The sequence below is a fragment of the Manis pentadactyla genome, chromosome 2, assembly GCF_030020395.1.
Source record: "Manis pentadactyla isolate mManPen7 chromosome 2, mManPen7.hap1, whole genome shotgun sequence".
NCBI classification, from domain to species: Eukaryota; Metazoa; Chordata; class Mammalia; order Pholidota; family Manidae; genus Manis; species Manis pentadactyla.
The window spans coordinates 72,117,749-72,139,371 of record NC_080020.1 but is presented as its reverse complement, the minus strand read 5'-3'; the positions used below and the strand labels follow the sequence as shown (position 1 = coordinate 72,139,371).

The following is a 21,623-nucleotide window of genomic DNA, read 5'->3' as shown; positions in this document are numbered from 1 at the left end:
GTGGTCTCTGAACATGTACATACTTCAATAAGAGCTTTGAAATTTAGATTTAGATTTCTTTTTCACTTTATCTAGATAAACTTACATACCTTAAACACACCTCCTGAGGTCTCTATAATGTGCTCCTTTAAGAGACTATATATGGACAAATAGTCCCCAGTCAGAGAAATGCATGTACACATTAGCAGTGCCAACTGAAACTGCATGCATATTTCAGAAACAACTTGTTTTATATTATGATCGTAGATGTTTATGGGATGATGTAAATGGTTTGAGATATAGAAGTATAATGAAAGGTAACAGACTTTCAAGCATGCACATACATATATATGCTATGTATTATAAAAATTAAAATATTCACCCTTTCACTTTTTATAACTAAATCGCTTCTGTCCAGAGGTAGTTACATTTTCCAGTGGAATCTTCTTCAATTGGCTGTCATTATGCTATTCTACTACTTGAGATCATACAGTATCTTTCTTATAGCTAGTGTACTGCATCTAACACCACACCAAACATTTAGTTTTCCTAAATGTCTCCTCTTTCTGCTCCTCTTCCCCACTTTTCTTGCCATTTTTTGTATAGCTCCTTCTATATGTGAACATTCTATTTGTCTAAGCTAATTATTTTTCATGCCCTTGCTCATTTCTTCTTGTGGATCTTTGCATAATTGATCTTTTGAAAGGCTCACCCACATCCCTTCATCGATTCATGTCCTTCTTTTTGAACTTTACTTGCTTGAGCCTAAAAATGACTACCTACCATGGCTACCTTTCCTAACTTTTAAAATATTCTACTTCCTTGAAGTTATTACTTGATTATAAGGTATCATCATCATCATCATCACCATCATCACCAAAAAACAGACCCTGTTCTAAGCATTTTACATCTGAGGAAAGGAAGATGCAAAGAGCCTGAGTAACACCCTCAGGGACATATAACCAGCACAGCGGAGGTGGGATAAGAACTCAGGCAGTCTAATTCCAGAACCAACGCTCCCGAAATGATCCTGTGTTGTCTCCCCCAAATAGCTCGTAATGCCTGTTGTGCCATTTTGTCCAGTTGATTCACCTGCATTTTCTACCTTAGCTGAGACTAAGTTTTGTGAGGTCACAGTTGGTATCTCCCAAGCTTATATATCTCTCCCAGCATCACTGTAAAGTTCTGTACATCCTAGGAGTCTAAAAATTATTACGAGAAGAAAAAAATATATAGATAAAAGTGGAAGTAAATTTCTGGAATACACATATTGGAAGGTCACTTTTAAATTTGAAGATAAAAATGGAGTTAAAATTTTACATGCTTTGATAAATAATGTACAAAATAAGTCTAATGTCATTGGTTATACTAATGAAATGGCTATAGTTATTTCTTTGTTATTGTATTAGTTTTTAACTGTTATTATAAGCATTTGATGCACAGAATCACATATTTCTCTTGCTTGAACCAACCTGCTTGTCTTATTTTGGCCCTTATTACAGATAAATAATACTTTAAACTTTTCAAATCCCCAGTGATCAGGAGATAGTCAAATCAATATTGGCTACATAATACATAAAGGATGGATGCAAATTTTATAGCATAGAAATTAATTATTAATTTAAATCTGTTTACTGTAACAAAAATTCTTTGTCAGCTTTTTCTGAAGTTTAACAATGTTTGAGCCAAGATCAATCAATTATATATGAAAGTATTACTTTTTAAGGTAAAAATGCTACTAAAACAATTTAGGATTTATGAATGCTATACAATGTCATATGCAGTGATTCATGCACTATTATCTCTATATGGTAGTCCAGCATAAAGCTCATATCAGTATTATATCCAGCAATATTGAAAGGATTTTTAACAAATTAAAATATCTTCCATATTACAAAGGTTTGGGCAAAGAGTCAAAAATGAATGTAATATTAAAGGTAATTATTTCCAAAACTGAAGTTACCCTGCATAGCAAAAATGATTCAACAATGAAAATTTTGTTCAAAAACTGTGCGTGTAAAAAGGCTTTGTCCCTGGAATGTAGCTCTAAGCGGCTCACTATCTAGGTTGGAAATGGCTATGCAGGGTTCTATGTCCTATTTTCCATGCCTGCAGTAAAGATACAATATGGGAATTCAGCTTGGTAATTACTAATACACCACACAGACACAATTATACCCTGTATGCTGCATGAAGGAATCACTTGTGGTCTGCATCCATTACAAAGAGCAGTAGGGGGCCACCATGCAAGACGACAAAATGCTTTATAAGACGGAAGGAGCCCAGAAGAGTCGATGTACACAGATACAAGGACCTCGATTCTTCTAGCAATGATTTAAGTCTCTTTCTATCAATTATCATGCTTTGTCTCAGGAGTCTTATCACCAGCATCATTACAGGAACTGAACACAACAATGCTCAGACTCGTACAACCCCATGAACTGTGCTGACATTTCCACACCCTGTTGCTGTGTTTGACCTGGTTATTCAGATTACTTAAGCAAAACAAAATGAAAACAAAACAAAACAAAAAAAAAGCGATACCATTGCGAAACTGGCCTATGTATTTTTTTTAATGGCTTACTCAGAATTCCATTTCTCTAAACAAAGCTATCCTACTCTTGAAATGTTATTTTTCCCAATAATTTCTACTCCACTTAAAAATTAAAAGTGAAAATTTGCTTATGTGAAAATTATAATTGTAAGAAAGAGAAGAAATATTGGTAAATCAAGGGGTATATACTTAAGGGATTTTGTGTCTGAGGGAGCTAAATGAAGTCAGCTGCTCTCTTTAGCTACAATGAGTCACAGGAATAATTTTCTTTCTGTGAAGCTCTTTAAAGTTTTGAGTTACTTGCAAGGAGTAAGCAGTTTTTATTCTAACAGTTTCCTTTAATTATTACATGATGTACATTATTTTATAATACTTACATTTAAGATGCTCTTTTAGAATACATCTAACAATTATGGATTTTTAAGACCTTAGGTAAGTTAGTTAGTAATGGCCACTTGTCAGGTTCTGTGAAACAAAGCCTTGTCTTTCAGAAAATGTTTACAACGTATGAGAAAAAATGTATCCTGGGGTTAAATGTTTATTGGCACCTAGAAGTCTGAAGAGAGAGTCAGGCCTGTGGTTTTTTGAGGGCACTTTATCATCGCCCGCATTCTCAAAGGTTTCTCTGAATGAACAGAACTGGATTACTCAGCCTTCTATTCCACGCCTATTCCTCTCCATTTTCCTTGGCACGACTGAGAGCCAGGCTATTTTTAGTTAGGCAGTTTTCTATTTTTAGACAACTACCAGTTAGAAGACATTTGCTAGGAAAAAATTTTAAACACACACACACAAAGGGCGGAGGGAAAGAAGCTTCCCTTCACATATTGTAAAGCAGCCTTCAACCTGTAACTCCGGGCATTTCAGCTGTTTTCAATCTTGGGAAAATAAAGAAAAATTCAGAGTTCAGGGTTTTAAAAATAAACCTACCCTCTGGCAAACACACCAAAATACAACAAGCTGTTACTATGTGAAACAGTGACTACAAAACAAAGAACATTCTCCAGTGATTGAACTTTGAGAAAAGTTGTAGAACAATTAGGTTATAAGAATGTTACACAGGCATGTAACAATTTTCCAGCCTCTTGGCCAGATGTATCATTTTTTAGAATTGGGTGGGGGCGGGGGGTGTAAGAAAACCTCATCTGTGAAGTTAAACCAAAGCTGTGGGATGTAACTTTAGGGCTTCCATTCTCTGCACCAGAGAACTTTTTATCAAACTTAAAGGCAATTATATTCACTACATTTTTAAAAAACATTTGTATTCTATAGCATTTCTCTAAAAATTATAACCACATGTTTACAGAGAAACCATGTACTAAAAAATCCAGTGGCAAAGGGTAACCAGAATAAAGGCTGCTGCACAGTATACGAACATACATAAATGTGTGTGTGTGTGTGTGTATGTATGTATATATATGATTATATATCATTACCTTTTTAAGTCTCACCTTAAATGGGCATACTTGCAGACTGGTTTAGCATTATCAATTTATTCTACTTATCATTCAAAGTCATGCCTTCATCTATAATCTACCATGAGATGTTTTCAGGTGCTCACAGTCGTAAGGACTTTGTTTTGCCTCAGACAGCCCACTGCACTCTATGTCTCTTGTGTTTCAGCCCTTTGGGGAGGATAGTCTCAGATGCATCCCCAGTAACCAGCACAACGTTTGGCATCTGGTCTTCCTGTTCATATAAGTGTCTGCTGAATCAGAAATGTTTGGTTTACTCTGGACTCTAGACCCTGGAGGGCAGTGGACGTGTTCTAATCACAGTTGCTTTTCCCACATACACAGCACAACGCCTCGTACACAGAGATCTTGTGGAAAAGCAAGTCAATTCATCGGCCTTTGTTAGATCTCAATTTATATAAAGTGCTATGTTTGATTATGTAAGAACACTATATTTATTCGTTGCATGATATATTTATTAACACAAAATGTTATATAATTATTCCCAAATTAAGAATTTGCTTCTTTTCTCTCCTGTGGTTAAACAGCTTTTATTACCTGAACTTTCTCCTTGATGTTGAAAATAAAAACCCCATATATAATGTAACTGTTTACAATGGCTCTGACATCTTTCACAGCCTGTGATCATTGTGATAGCCCTGTAAGGAAGGCTGGCCAGGGTGGAAAACACCAACGCAAGGGCGGGACCTGAAGCCCAAGGAGGTTAAATAACTTGCCCCAGGTTAGAGAACTAGTGTGGGAGGTTGCTGTAACTCCAATTTAATTTCTCTCCAAATATGTGGGGCTTTTAAAGTTCTATTGTCTAAACACAAAACTTAAAAGGTAAATTCTCATGATAATGCTTCAACAGCATTCTTAAGGAAAATCAGCGTGGCTTTCTTTTCTTACACATGAAATTAATTCAGCACCGCCACATTTAAGGAAAACCTAGTCACGAAGCCTGGATGAAGGTAAAATTCCTTGCATACCTAATTAGGAAAAGTCAGAGGAAACCGGGTGCATGTGTGCTCTTTTCCTTTCTGTTGGAGAAATCCCGAATTGACCCAGCTTCTTTCGGTTTCCCTACAACTCTTCTTTCAGTCCCTGTCTCCATTCTCTCTTCTTCCTCAGGCGAATTCCACCTTCAGTGTTCTCTCCAGCCTCACCTGGCTCTGCAAGACCACATTTACTTCAACGACTATTCATCCCCGGGAGGCAGTGCTGACTGATCCAGCTTTCTTGGATGAGTTTCCTGCTCTGGCATGGACCCTGACACACAGTGGGCACGCAGTTAATGCCTACTGTAGAAAGGAGTGAGGACACAGCCATGCGTGTGTTCCTCCAGTTTATATGCCTTTATTAGGTTGTACCCATCAACGGTCACGCTAGTTACCTCATGAACAAGGGCTCTAGACGAGCCAGGTTCACCCCTTCCATCAGCACTGTCCAATAAAGGGTTTCTGGGGTGACCAGCATTTCTATTCCTGTCCTGACCAGTGTGGGTGTCACCAGTCACAAGAAGCCTAGTGAGCACTTGAAATGTGGCTAGTGAAACTGAGGAACTGAACTTTCCATTTTCTTAATTTTACTTAATTTTGATTTAAATGCCATAAGTAGCTTGTGATCTGTATCATTTCCTCTGAAATCTGGTTATATTATCCAAAGAGAATTCATGTGACAGAAATGATTTGGTTTGTAATTGCCAGGCCACAGGCACTAAATACATCACCTATTCACAAATGTGTATGGCAACTCTGAAAGGTTTCTGGAACTAAAAGGCACAGAAGTGGAGTTAGTTTTAGATCTGCAGCTCATTCTTAAGGGTAACTCTGACCTCAGTCTTTCTCTGTGGAGTGGTGTTCTTGAGGTCATAGTGATGGTATTTGTTTATGACCAAGTAGTAATGTGCATGCTGTTTTGAAACATAAAGCATCTAATTTTGAAATTCTGGAATGAGTTACTATTATGGATTCATATATCAGGGTTTTTTTTGTTAATAATGTTGTCTTATATGTGGGGGAAAAAACCTTAATACCCATTGTACAGTTTACTGTTTACAGTGTTTCTTACCCTAAAACAGGAGCTGTAAGTAGTTACTGAGTTTATTTACTAAAACATAAATATAAGAGATTTAATTGATATGAAGAGGCTTTCAGAATCTAATTAACCTCCCAGCTAGTCATTAACTCTCTGACCTTTAGAAATAATTGACAGGGAATTTTTTTCCTTATTCAGAACTTCCATCAGGTGGCTAAATTTCAGGGTAACAGAGAATACACTAAATGCCATTGAGACATGACTGGATAATATGCCAACTAGCTGTTAGTAAAGTGAGATGTATTTTCAATATTATAGTCTATCCACACAATGATGTACACATATGCAGCATTTGCCTACTTATAGTCTTGTTAATAATCCAGTCTGAAGTCTTTTCCCAGAACGTCCTATGAATTATTCTGACCATAAGGCTAAGGAGGAAAGCAGAGCTATGTTACTGTCTGTGCCCACGGCACACGCCTCCCCCTCGTCACATGGCACTGGCCTGCTGAGTCTGCTCTCAGACTCAGACTCTCCTCAACGCATGCCCTGGGCAGCCACACCCAGCGGTGGGCACTCACAGGGAAGGGACCAGCCAGGAGGCGCAGTGCGCACGGCAGTCACTCCTCCCTGAGGGATCACCGGCCTTTCATGTCACACTTCCAAACACCTAACACTCTTGCTTTTAAGAATTAGTTCCACCAACTCTAGTTAAAAAAATCTATTTGGTGGTGTGATTCTAACTCTGAGGAAAGCTACAAAGAAGAAAGGTTCAAAAACCTGTACTTTCAAACTCCACGCTGTAGACACAGGTGTTTGGAAAGGGATGTCTAGATCCCTGCTACTCCTAGTTTGGTTCCTGGACTAGGAGCATCAGTATCAGTGGGGAGCTTGCTGGAAACACAGACTCCTGGGCCCTGTCCCACGCCCGCTAAACCAGAATCAGCCTTCCTGCAAGACTCCCACCGACCCACACTGAGCTCAAGAGACCCACGGCTCCCTCTTCCAGATCCTGGCCAAAGTACCAACAACTTGCTTCTCTCCCCACAGGAAGGTTTTTCATGTCCCACCAATACTAAAAGCAGTGTTTCATTGTGATCTCCTGTGCCTATTTGTTTTTTTCCTTATATGACAACAACCTTTATTCATCTCTGGTTCACTTGAAAGATTCTCACTTTTATTATTATAAGAACATATCTAACTCCAGTGAAGAAAATTTGGCCAATTTTATTTTTATTTATACTCTAATGATGATCAGTAAGTTGTTTTATATGTATGTATACACATAAGTATATATATGTATGTGTATATATACACATATAAATATAGATATTTATTGAATGTCTACAATGTGCCATACAGTGAGCTGATAGTTGGAGTTACAGAGATAAGTAAAACATCATCATATTCTTCAGGGAAGGGAAGCAGACTATAATAATAATTTAAAAAAACTAATGCAGTGAGGTAATTGAAATAATAAACTTCACTTGACTAAAAGAATCATCATCCTTTCTGACTCTAGGTAGGACTACTCTGGAATTATTCCTCCAACTTCAATTTTGAATATTTCATCATGGTATCTGTAGCCAGTCCTGAGGAAGTAAGGATGCTCTACTCTGTGATATCTTATTTGATACCTTTTAAAGCCAAACAATGTGACTTTCACTTTGTTTCTATCAGTGGCTAGAATGCAATCTTTGGTTCAAACATGCTGTCCAACACTAAGTTTCACATGCCACGAAACCTGTTAGTATCATTAAAAATTGATTATAGTCCAGGCTAAGTATTTTTCCCCTTTCTTTTTCAGATGTTAGGGGAACAAAACAAGAGGACTTTGGTTTGTTCCAGTTCAAGGAGACTCATGTAAAATAACAATGATGATAAAATGGTGTAATTAATAATGAGAAGTTACATTACTGACAAAAAGGCTGTATTTTGAAATCTATTGTCTGTTCTGCTCCTATTATTATTAAATAATTTTCTGTTGACTGTATTAGTACTAATGCCTAGCAGCCATTAGAGCTGTGCAATAATAGAGATGAAAGGAAATTCAGTTTTACTGCCTTTTGCATATAACTTAAGTAATCTAACATGAACTTTTTTAGTTCAATAATCATTTTCTTAATAAATGAGATGTAAAGCAGCTTTTCATGTTTACAAAACACATGCAAATTAAGCAAGAGCATTATTTTAAAAAAGGAGTGGATCTCCAAATTTCATATATAAAAATCCACTGCAGTAAAAAAAAAAAAAATCCACTGTGGTAATTATGAGAAATATGAATACATTTTTAGTCCCATTATTTCTTTTAGACTTTGGGAACAAATGTACATATGATGTACAGGGAATACTAAAAGTCTTTAAAGATATATAAACAAAAATAAACTTACCATTTAGGAGAAATATACAAAACTTTATTATCTTTTGACAAAAATCACTTTTTTCTCCTTTTCTTTGGAAGCCTCAACACTGATGGTTTAAATCTTTATGGACTGTACTAATCCTTTCTTCATTTTTCAATACTATCAGTTCAAAAGCAAGTATATACTTGGCTTAGCAGAGGACAGGGCAGAGTTACTGAGCTATTTGCAATAAGAACTATTTTAATTATATTTTACAGTAACCTAAGAAGGATTTTTAATGTACCTCAAGAATATTATGTCCCTATATTCCTTCATAAAGAAAAAAAATGCTTTTCTGAGGAAATTAAATTACTAATTATAAAGTTAAATACTGGCCCACATTGCTTCAAGTAAACTTAAAATAATAATAACAAGAAAGATCTACCATCTTTCCATTCACAAGCTTCTCATTTTAGAAAAAAACAGCACACATTACCCAGCAGTGCTCTCTGTCAGCCAAGACAATTTGCAAGTGCTTTGTGACCAGGTAGCAAGTTGACTGATCAACTCTGTGGTTATTGGTTTTGGGGTGAAATGTGTGTGCTTTTAGTTTCATGGTGAATCCGAGTTGGTGTCTCTCAATATGAACATTTATGCTCTGGATTCTAAAATTGTAAGGCTACACAGTTCTTCACTTCTGAAATGCACTCCTCAAATTCTGGAGCTGATTTGAGAGCACAATTAGTTTAAATGCCTCCCTTTTCACACTGCTGTCCCATAGCACTTTTTGTGACGATCAGTGCATTCTATGTTTTCCCTGTTATATTTGAAAGGTGGCTAGTGCTACTGAGAAACTGAACTGGATGTTTTATCTAATTTTAATTCATTTAAATATGAATCACTACATGTAGCTAGTGGCTCCGATATTAGTACAGATATAGATTATTTTAGTTTTTGGATAGTGCTTGGATAAAATTTATCAGATGTTAATGAATGTTTCATTAGAGTTTTAAAGCCATTCTTCATTCTTTAAATGAATAACATTATGCTACATGGTAGTCACATAGATATATCCTGTTATAATGATCTCCCCGTTTGTTTATTCTACAAATATATTCTGAGGACATAACCCTCTCTAGACTTCACATTAAGCCCTAGAGATAAAATGGCAAACAGAATGTGCACAGTTTCTGGCCTCCAGGAGTTTAAGAATCTAGTGTGGAACAGGCAAATGGATAGCAGCTTCAATAGTGCTTTGATGGAGAAAATAGAACATATTGTAACTATGAAAAGGAAAAGAACCTAACAAAAATAGCAGGGCAGTTTAAGGATGACTTTCCAAAAGCATAAATTGGGATCTGATTTGAAAGAAGGATAAATAAAAGCCAAGTGAAGACCTAGTGAGGAATGTTGAAGATGAAACAAATAGGGATTGGAGAAGTTGAAGAATATAAATATGTGGCTTGAGTCTAGGATGGGAGGGGTGGGCAAAGTTTGATTGGAGAGAAATAGTGAAAGGGGAGGCTGGACGGCTGCAGACGAAGGGAAATACAGGGGCTGGATCATGCATGGCCTCAATAACAACTTACGGACCAAAAGTATTTGCGGAACCTTGTTTATGTTCCTATCTCAAGGCACTGGCTGGCACAGAGCGCACAGCAGAATTCTGCCAATTTTTGTTCAGTGAATCCATGAAGAATGAAAATTCAACAAATGACCAAATAAATGAATGTGCTTTTTCTTTTAAGAAAAGTATCTGTGTGTAATATACATCTACAAAGCATGCATAAAATGGTCTTATGTATCTATATTTTTATTAGTATAAAATTGGAACCTATTTAATTGGTTTAGAAATAATGAAAACTCAGCTAAAAAAAGACACATTTTCATATTTTACTTCTATCCCCAAATCTGGTAATACAGAGTTTGTAAAGAAGTCCAACTACATCATTTGCTGCATTTGCTTTTCAACAAAAATTGCACTTATCAATTTCTACCACATTATGTAAAGGTAGTTAGTCTCGATAACCTCCAGTAGCACTGTGAAACAATAAAGTTTATAAGCTATTTTAAGGCCCTTCCAATCCCAATTCAGGCCTTAATTATTACTGTGCAAGGGAACATTTTGCTGAAACAACTGTTCTGGTAAGTCTTTAAATCCAAGCAGAATTTGGATGACAGGAAATAAAATTTAATGTAAATATCATCATATCATCTCTTAGTCTCCCCCTCCTCTCCTCCCTTATCCTCTCTCTTACACACACACACTCTTCTCGCTCAGAATTGCAGCTGAAAAAAAGCTAATGATCCTCTACTAAGACAGTTGTGAAACACAGGTTTCTTCTGCAGGAGTTACATCCATATTTTTGATTTCCTAGGGAGCAGCACACAGGGCTGTGTGTTACTCCCCCTTCCACACTGAGTCATCAGATTCCTGGCTGAGACTGGATGAGCAGCTCAGTAAAATCACCACTGAGTGAGTCACTGAGGGGTGAGAGGTTCCCTCTTGGCCAGAGAGACACTCCCATATGGGTTTTGTGGTTAGAAAACATGGGCTGGATATGGCTGTAACCTGTCTGGAACCTTCTGTCAACTCCAAGCATTGTCTGGAATGATCTGGAGATAATGACCTGTTTGGATGCAAGTTGTGTTAAATTCTTTACCTTATGCCTTCTTTCAGTAGCTTGTACTGAAGCTACTGAACCTCATTAATGAGGTTTTTGCTCCTTTGCCCTACAATTGCTCCCAAGCTGATTTTGTATGTTTTATATCGTAACAAGAATGCTTGTCTTCTGCTGTTTTGGAATCTCTTGTACTGTGCTGAGCATTAGCCGGCCCTTGCTAAATCATTGCTAAATGACGGAATGGCCTGTAAGCATGTCCTGTGGGACCTGCATTCTTCAGGTCATCCTGAAGTGCTCAACAACACATCTTTTTCCAGGAATAGAGCCCAACATCAACTGAGAGGGTAGGGAGGCAGCAGCTAAGAGAACCAGGAGTGGAGCTAGACATTAGGAACAGACAAAGGAGAGAGTTCTTTAACACCATAAGAATCCCTACTGATTACAGCAGCCTCATAAGCCAGCATTTTGGATAAATATCTAGTATACTGGTCACAGAGTTAAATAAAACGGACTTTGTCAAAGGAAGTGCTTTTAATACAATAACTGTTTTTGTTTTTTTTTAAATCAATGGATTTAAAATTTAACACATTTACTAAATCTGGCATATTTGTGTATTGTATCTAAACAGATATTCAAGCTGCATTATAATATAATAATAAAAAAAACTATCTCAGTCTGTCTATTAAGTCTTTGTAAATCTTTGTGCCATTGTAACAGTAGTGCTAATTATCAAGCAAAGACATGATAATTACGCAGAGCTTTTTTACTAAAAGAAGGAATCTTTTCAACACCCACGCTGCACAATTTCCTATGACCCTGTAACACTACTCTGGTATGGCCCAGAAATTTGTATTTCAGTCTCAGTGCTGGGAATCATATATTTCTCTCTCTGTGCAAATCTTTTTTTCTTTTGAGTAAACTGTTTTCAGAGGGTTAAGGGAGAGGGGTAATGGTCCAAATGGGAACTATAAAACTAATGACCCTTCATGAAACATATTATGCTCCTCATTAAACTTCCTCAGTTAAATGTATTCAGTTAAATTAAAATAAATAGGATTTAAAATTTTACCCAGGAGTAGTAAACTTCCTTAATCCTCAACTTTGTGTTAGATCCACTCTAAGAATGGATTCCTCAAGTCCCTTAGGTATCACAGGTTCTTAGCTTCCAACATGATTTATGTCTTAGCGCTGCAGAGGTTTCTAACTTAGTGTGTATAAGAAGTACTTGGGAAACCTGTTACAAATGCAGCTTCCTACCCAGGTTCCCTGTCCTCCCCCAGGTATCTCAAGCATACTGACTTTGATGAACTGCACTTTGAAAATATTCTATATGAGAGTGATGTAAATTTTATCAAGCTTAGGGATCCCACTTTCCTTCTGCGTCCATCATCTCTATTATTACTGAACTGTGGAAAAGTCAAATAGGTGAAGAATGTGTGGTTCAGGTGAGCAGGGCAGGCTCACAATGTGTTAGACTTACAACATGTTCTTTTTATCCAAACCATCAAGCCATCTTTAATTTTGGTCTAGGAGCCCCAGAATGTCCTTTTGAGAAATTCAGAGCTTTTATCTATTGATGTTAAATGCAAGATAATGGAGTTGCTGCTTCACTCTTTTAAAAGTATTGCTTTCTAAAGGATGATGTTGTGAAGGACTTTCAAATTCAATGCCTTCCTTTTTGAAGTGAGAACATTTCAGCCCAGAGAAGTAGCTAACTTGTCACATGGTTAGATTGTGCAAGACAAGGGTTCAAATGCAAGCCTTCTTACTTTCAACTCAGTGTCTTCTCATGGCCTTTAAAGAAGTCTGGCTCAGAAACCTGTCTATCTAAGAATATAAAAGTGTCCAGAGTATGTGACATTTGAAGTCACCTTTAAATCATATAGTATAATCCTGGGCAAGGCCTTCAGAAGGTGAACTTTCCAGATTTTTAAACTCCTTTAACAAAGCAAAATTTAAAAGTCAACCAAATTTTTAACTAGTTTAATATGGTTCCACTGAATTTCACATCATGTTAAGGACAGGAGCAGTTCAAGTCTAATGACAAATTCCAACTCAAATTCTTCTGGTACCCTGAATCGTTTGTTGTAATAGTTCTGGTGATAATTCAGAGCTTTGAGCATAGAGTTGTTTTGTGTTTGGAACTTACATTAAATATATGTGTGTGTGTGTGTGTGTGCATATACACACACACACACACAAAAGCACCTATGAGATTTGACAACAAACTAGTTCTGTTCATATTCATGTTGTTTACATATTTCCACATTTGTATGGATATCTGAATAAAGTACTATACAATTTTATAAATGATCTTAAAATTTCAAGATCAAGGCAAGCACACAGTTAAAATCACCAGTCAATGAAAAACTAAAGTGATGGTCAGTAAGGCAAATCTGAAAGTATTTTAAACACATATCATATTAGGTCTACTTATCATTCACTTTTGTTTCTCTGAAACTATTTGCTTGGCCTCATTAGGCAAAATTTTTTTTTTAGTTTAAAAAATCGATCAGCTCAATACTTTTTAAAAGCTTCTAAATAAAAGCAAAGGTAAGAGAATTTGTTTCAGACAATTACAATAGGTAAGGAGAAGATGGATTGTGAGAAGCAGATTAATTTGATTAGAATTAATTCTAGATTTTTTCATAATATGGAATGACTTGTCCTTTGACAATTCCTACTTTTGAAAAACTTACTAATTTTCTCAATTGTGGGAAAGAACACAATTTAAGAAACCATGAATAGGTAGATAGGTGAGGGAAATAGACAGGGACAGTCCTCATTATACCTCTTCCTTCTTGGTTTAGTATTCATTGCTCATGAAGGGTATTACAATGCCGTAACATTTAAGTAGGAAACATGTAGGAAGCCTTCACAATTGTATGGCAATGTTAGCATCATTAACATTAGCATGAGAAACATTTTTGATTTTTAACATGGTGCTTACTTATTTTGACATAAAAAAACAATGTTTTAAATCTGCCTTTGATAAAACACCAAGCTAACATTTAGACATTCATTTTCATCTGATTTCTGATTCCATGTATATTACCAGTGCTATATTAAATGATATATTCTGGCGAAAATATTTCTAGGAGAATATTTTTTCTCTTTCAGCAAGAATGCATTATAAAGAATGAATTAGGAAGGAGAGACAGAAAGTGAAAAACTGAAGTGTAAGCCTGGGGTGAGCTAATTTTTAAATTTTTTTTCTTTGACTACACAGGGCAACTAGTCTATACTTAAAAGAAATCTCCAAAGTAATCTCAAATGTGGGTGACCTGTCTCCTGCCCACAGTTCCTAGTTCTGGTGTCCTGACAGAGAGGTGAGCAATGATGACTCACGTAGGATGAGGTTAGTAACTTGACAGTGGTGTCTGATTTCTACTAAGGACCAGATTTACAATGTCCCTATGTTATGTCACTCTGACCTGAATTTTGAGGGGGCATATGGGAATATGGGCATCTTAGGAAAAGGAAGGTTGCGGTTGAAAGTGTGGGAGGAGGGAGGTCCAAACACCGCACGGTTCCGTCAGTTTGGGGCCCACCAACCACGCACATGCTCTCACCTCCACGATGTCTGAGTTTGTCCGGCTCTCGTGCGGCTCGTTGTACTCCGTGTACTTGAGCAGCACCTTGTCCATGTCGGTGCTGGCGTACTGGAACAGCTTGTTGGTGCTGTTGAAGATGATGAGTGCGATCTCACAGTCACACAGCACGCTCAGCTCGTAGGCTTTCTTCATCAACCCAAATTTCCTCTTTGTAAATGTCACCTGGAAAGAAGAAAAGCAGGCATGTTTTTTAAAGAAAAAAAATTCATGCATGGAAAAAGGAAACTATTTCTTCTCCTTTGTAAAACAAAGTTTGTCATCAGAGCTCTTGGGCACTAACACATTTGGAAGGAAAGCAAATAAATCTAAACCAATTTCTGCTTAGAATTTGGAGAGTATGATTTCTAGCTCAGTGCTGAATGTGGAACTGAAAATGCCAGATTTAATGTGGGACATTTTAATGAAGGTGACCAGAGAACTGTGCGTTTCTTTGAGCAATTTAAGATTTAAAAAAATTAATTTCAGCATGGTTAACATCTTTCCCAATTATAAGTTTGGAGCTTCATTTTTCTGTCCACTTGAAGACTGGACATGACATTATGAACATAGCATTTTAATCCATGTTCAAAAATTCTTAGAACTGTTTAGTCTCTTGCCATTTCATTGAAAACGAACGGAGAGGGCTGCTCTTTCAGACACTGTTGTATTTTATTTTCTACAAATCCAGGAGGGAGCTGGGAAGTACTTTAGCCATAATGCCATTAGGGTTCAGGCTTCATTCTTCTGTGTATTTTCCTTCCTCTCCTGGGCCAGAAACTGTATTGTTATCTTTTCTTTTTTCTTTTTTAATCTAATCTACTACCAAGTCCCATAATTCCTCCCTCCAAATGTTTCTCAGTTTCACACTTTCTTGTCTATTTCCCAGGCAGCTCTATCATTCACATCCTTATCAGCTTCCTGACTGAAATCATTCTCTCAATTCATCCCAAGCTTCAAAACCTCACTCCTCCCTCTGCCTCTCTCCTGATGCGCCATCTACAACAGTTCCCTTCCTCTAGCTTCAAATACTTCCTACAGGCCAGTGCTGCCAAATGCAAGTAGGTATTTCCTTAGTCCCAATTTCAGGGCTCTCTTGTTTACACTCCAGTCTGTCCACCAAATACCATGAACATTCTTAATCATCGGTCTTTATATGGTCCAGTGTTTCCCAGCAGGTCTCCTGTAGAGTATCATTTCTACAAAATACTACTTGAGATAAAAAGTTTAGTGCCCAACATATTTGGGAAATGAAATGCATTAGTGTATTAAAGGCTGAAAAACCTTTTAAACTTTAACCCTCTTCCCAAGCCTATTACTGACAGAGCATTTTGTTTCTTAGCATATTTATTTTGAAGAGCACTTACTATAATTCTTCAGAACTAAGTTTTTGAGGACTATATCCTGGGAAAGCTGATTAACTTAATTTAGCTTTTGCCCTCAAAGGGGACTACTTAAATTTTTTTGACCTTCAAATACAACCCATCTGGAAGAGACCAGCTCACTTTTATCTGTACTTATTTGTGTATAATCTGTAAGTATACATTTGAACTCCTTATCTTTCTCTTTGTCTCCAGACATCCAATGTGTGTCCTCCAGTCGTACATCTATCTACTGAACGTCCTAGGAATCTCAAACCCCGAAAGCTCAAACTTTTACATCTTCACCCTCGAATCTGCTCACCCTCCTGGATTCCTCACCTTACCATAAAATCAGTCACCCAAACTACAGGCCTCAGAGTAAACTCGGAATCCCCGTGCCAGACACCTAAATAGATGTGCTGACAGGAACTGTGGACTAGTGGACAGAAATCTGATCTGGTCTCCTCATTCCTCCACACTTTTGTTAACACTGTTACTTTAAAAAAAAAAACACTGTTTTACTGATCACTCTTTATTTTGCCTTGATAGCAGTTATTACATTTTATAGTTTGTGTAATTTTATGTGTGATCATTTGTTTAATGTTTGTGTCTTCCACTACAGTGTATGTTCCACAGGGGCATCTGCCATTTTTATTTCACTAACTGCTGGTCCCCAATGCCTAGAACAGCAGACACATATGGGCTTATGGTAAAGACCTATAGTATAAAAATCTAAATAGAGAAAACTGTTTGTAAGTGTTTAGAAATATCAAATTGATGTATGTTACCTAAAATTTTGTGATAGCTTTTCCCATGAAATTTTTTTAGCAACTCATAAATAAGATTTTTAAAAGATAAATCTATATAACAATGATTGTTTTGTACTGCTGCATTGAAGGCAGCATGACAGAAGGGGAAGAACATGGCGTTTGAATTTAGAAGACTGAGATTTGAATGTTGATTCTACTATTTACTACTCTTGAGAAATTCACTTAATTTCTTTGTATTTGATTTTTCTCTGAGTTTGATTTCTCATCTATATAATGGACACCTACACTTAAGGCTGCTTGAGGACTTATAAAAACAATGTAGGTACAGTACCAAGCCCAATGCTTGAAATAGAAGCTCAATAAATCTTATTTCTCACTTCTCACTTAGTTGATTTACAGGAAAAGAAAAACTTACAAAATATATTGGTGTTGGTGGTTGGAAGAGTCTACTAAGGCTATTTGAGGATTTTGCTATTTCTGATAAAAAAAGCTGAACTATGGAATCAACACTGATCATTCTTACGAAAATACAGCATTTAGGGATTTACCAGCCCACATCAGCTTGTCAAATACCTACTCAGATGAATTATTTACATTTCAACTTCAACAATTTTTTCTTTGTGGTAATTACCAACATCTCACCTTCTATTTTATGTTGATTATTTTACCAGAGTACTTCTAATAAAATATACCTAGAGTTTTATTTTCATATATGATTAACATACTATTTTAGAAACATGTTTATTCGGGTTCATTCAGATGAGTTATGATTGGTATTAAGGATAAGTTAAATAAAGGTTATTTTTTTGGAATGGATGAAGAAATATAAAAATTACATAGTTTATACAAAACAGCTTTTAATGTTTATTTTAGATGTAATTTAGTTATGCAAATGTACCTGCATGTTGGTATTTTATTTAGTGAAAGAGGCTACACAATAGGTTCAATCCAGATGGCACTGGCCCAAAATACTTTCCTATATCTAAAGCCACTTTTAATCAGACTTTCGTAACTACAAACAGTAGGTGGAATGTCTCAATACAGTACAGTTTCTGTTGTACTCAAACCTCAGAATTTAGCACATTACAACATTCACCATCAAAGTACATTTCAGCACAGAAATATCATTAAAGCCACTATTTGTGTTTACTTTTCGGTATTCCTCAACTTTTGTGCAGCCAAGTAGGCTGCTGCATAATGCATTCTTATTTAATTATACCTGTCTAACAAGTCAGTGCATATAGCTACTTTTCATTAAAACTGCAAAATGAAATGATGATGCTATAAAGCATAAGAAAATATCTTCAAAATCTACTCTTAATTGTTCTAAATATAATTCTGTATTATGTTCATATTCTTCCCAGCATACTCATTTCTCATTATTCAGTTAGATAAAATTGTTTTTTAAGCATTAAGTTTTTTAAACTTAACTTCTAAATGATATTATTCTTCGTTTAAAATATGCCACTCAGTGACAAAGACTGCTCAGAGCTTTTATACTTAAGTATGATCATGCATTTTAATTACATTTTTATAACTTGCCAATAGTTTGGAATGGGGACAAGTCCATTTCTATTTCAATAATGTATTGTTAGGTAAGATGGGAAACTGTTTTTACAGTAGTCAGGCAAAGAGTTGCTCTTTTCCAGTGTTTACATCAATGAAGGAGCACCGAGAAGAGAACAAAGCCAGTATTATTTAAGTGGACACTACAGCTTGGCATTTAGTTTTCAAAATTAAAGAGACAATATGTAATATATGCATGGAAAGCAAATTACTCTGTAAACACTGATCATTTTATGCTTTTCTTCTTTACCTCTTAGCTCCAAATGTGATAATAATGTTGTATTAAGATGTTTCAGTATTAAGTTTTATAGTAATCTCAAGTTTTAAATCCTACCATAAGGGCAGGCATTACACATCTTATGTTGACAATTACTCTAGAACTTACTAGGTATGAATCAGGAGTTGAAATTAGAATTTGAAATTGAGAAAAGGCAGAGTCAGTAAATACATCTCCATACAATTCAGTTATAAAGAAATCAGGAAAATATATTCACAGAAACATAAAAATAATTCAAGCAGTTTTTATTGAGAATTTTCTACATGCCAAACATTATGCTAAGCAATATTTACTGAGCATTCTCCATGCCAGACACTTGTGCTAGGTGCAGGGACTTCTACTGTATATGAATCTCTCTCCCTTGTTCATGGCTCTTCGCCATGACTGGAGAAAAAATAGTCATTTACTTCCTTAATGTGTAAATGGATTTTTCTTTCTTTTGTTTTCTTGAAACAAGATGCATTACTTGGCTAATAGCATTGTATTTTCAGTCATGCATAATGATCTTTTAACTAGAGTTGGGTAAATTGTGTTTGTTTTTGAACCAACTTTTTCTCTAGACTGAGCAAGAAAACAGCAGTAGATGTTAACCCAATCAAGATGAATATGAAATGAAACTTACCATATTGGTTATTTCTTATCTGGTACTCAGTGAAAACTGACTGTGGTATTACCTCCCTCCCCCTTCCCATCTGGCCGCTGGCAGGCTCCCATCACGCTGCACAGCTTTAGTTTAAATGCCAACTTCTATGAAGCTTTCATTGTCACACGCAGATAAAACTCATTCCTCTCTCACTGTTGTACTTAGAACTTTTTACAAACCTTTACTGTAAGACTTATTCTAATATTACAGAGTTGGGAGTTTATGAGTCTGCCTCTCTGGTTGGCTTTTTAGTTCCCCAAAGACCCCACCTCTGGCCTCACACAGACTCTGACCAGTGGACAATGAACATTTGCTGAACTAGTGGATTATGGAATGGAAATACTCTATTTTAAAATCTGAATGTCTCAATGTAATTTTCAGCTAAAAGTGGATTTTTTTTTTTACTTGAGTTTTGGACAATTTTATCTCTCAAAAATAGATTTTGGGTACATATACTTGTTTTACTAAAAAGTTTAACATGTTTGTGACAGGAACGAAATTATACCATTTTAGAATCTGTAACAGAGAAGCTGGAAAATGTCTGGAGAGAAAGATACACATACATATGTTCTGGTCTTCAAGAAAAAAAGTACTTCAAAAACGTTCAGAGAAAAATGTTTTTTATTCCTTGTTTGGATGACTCATCATGAGGGATGGAAAAGTATGAAGATAAGAATTTAATTTTACAATCACAAGATACAGAGATAAAGGGGGAGGACCTACATGTTTGAGATGATTGTTCATTGAGCAAAAATTTATTGAATGTTCTAGTGAGTTCTGATTTTCAAGGAAAATGTATTTGGCAAGGTATCTGATGAAATCCCCAACACCATATTACAGATTTGAGACTGCCTGGTAGTAATTTAGATGATTTGAAGAGGAATTAATTGCTCAGTGTTAAATTAAGGGGAAGTCTCTAGTAAAGGGCCACAGAGTTCACCAACTTTCCTGTCCCAGACAACATCTTCAGCATTGGTTTAGACGAAGATGTACATGACATGCTTATCAGATCTGCATATAACACAAATCTGGATGATAACCCACTAAATGGTAAAGTCTCTATCCATAAACTCACTCTATAGACTAGAAAGCTAGTCACAAACAAAAAAATGAAACAGAGGTAATTTTAAAGTCTTCATTTGTATTTTTTAAAAAAAGATTACATAAGCTCACATTGGAGAAAAATCAAGGTGATGGCTGATTTGGGGAAAAGGATTCAAAGTTACAGTGTTTCATGGTGGGAATTAATTATCCTCAAGATCCTTTTATTAGTCAGCACTAATTAATCTTTGGTAGGGCATTCAGCTCTAAGAATTACACTTTAAGAAGACATTGACAAAATTAGAGCCTCTATAGGATTGCAAACAGGTTGACATGGGTATGAGAACAATTTTGTATGAGAAGTCATTGAGGGAATCTGGAATGTTCAACCCTGGAGAAGAGTTAAAAGTGAAATACTAAACACTTTCCAAGATCTAAAGACTTATGTTTATGTGAAGAGGCAGATGAGACCGTTTGGTTCTGTAGAGTGGAATTAGAAAGCACTGATGAAAATCGAAGAAGTTCAAAATAGAACTTAGTGAGGAAAACCATCCAAGAGTGGACCTAGTCTCATGATGAACGAAGCAGTTCATTCCTGAACATGCTCAAGCAGAGCTGCACATCAAGCTGTATAGGTGTTCCTGAATTAAGCAGGAAGCCGGACTAGAGACCTTTAAAATATTTATTTCAGATTTTAGATGTTTAGAATCTATGCTTAGGGAGCATAGACTATTGTGTCAAGGGTAAGATTACAGTGAATGATAATATGAATCAAAATAAGAAACTATTTCTGCAATTTCATTCTATAGAGTGACTTGTGTCTTGGTTACTTAATTTCATCAATATATTATTATAATCATCCTAATTTCCACATTCCAAGAAATAAAACGGGTTCACTTTATTTTTGTAGTTAGAAGAGATAAAAAAGACTACAAAGAACTTGAGTAGAGAATATTAAATTCTGTACAATGCTGACAATGCACAGAAAAAGAATTGTCTAGGTTGATAAAATAGGAAGTTCACATTATTAAAATATTTGTAAACAAGCATTATATATGCATCATTCCTGGGCAGTCTGGCATACAAGCAAAAACATGTGAACTGAAAATCAAGTCTGAGCTTTTCCATGTCTGACTTGTGTACCCTTGGATAAAATTGTTTAACTTACCCGAATCTTTTTCCTCGCCTGTAAGATGGGGGTACTAATAGGCATCTTATACAATTATGAGAATTAAACTAAGGGATGTCATGCAAGTGTGACTCATTGACCATAAAACACTACAAAAGGTAGGCAGTATTTTTTTTCTCTGATGAGTCAGGCTCATTACTTGTCACATACTGTAAAAGACTGCTCCTGTAGGACCGAGCAACCTGTGCTGCCATTA

General features: G+C 36.1%; 1 protein-coding gene across 17 annotated transcripts in view; it reads right to left on the bottom strand.

Moving 5' to 3' along the window:
* Window positions 1-21,623, bottom strand: part of MEF2C (myocyte enhancer factor 2C) — a 160,903-nt gene that overhangs the window by 57,520 nt on the left and 81,760 nt on the right. For all 17 annotated transcript variants that reach the window (XM_036925664.2, XM_057493603.1, XM_036925666.2 and 14 more), the window contains one exon: window positions 14,563-14,766. In XM_036925664.2, coding sequence (XP_036781559.1) covers window positions 14,563-14,766 — 204 coding nt within the window. The remainder of the gene's footprint in view (window positions 1-14,562; window positions 14,767-21,623) is intronic.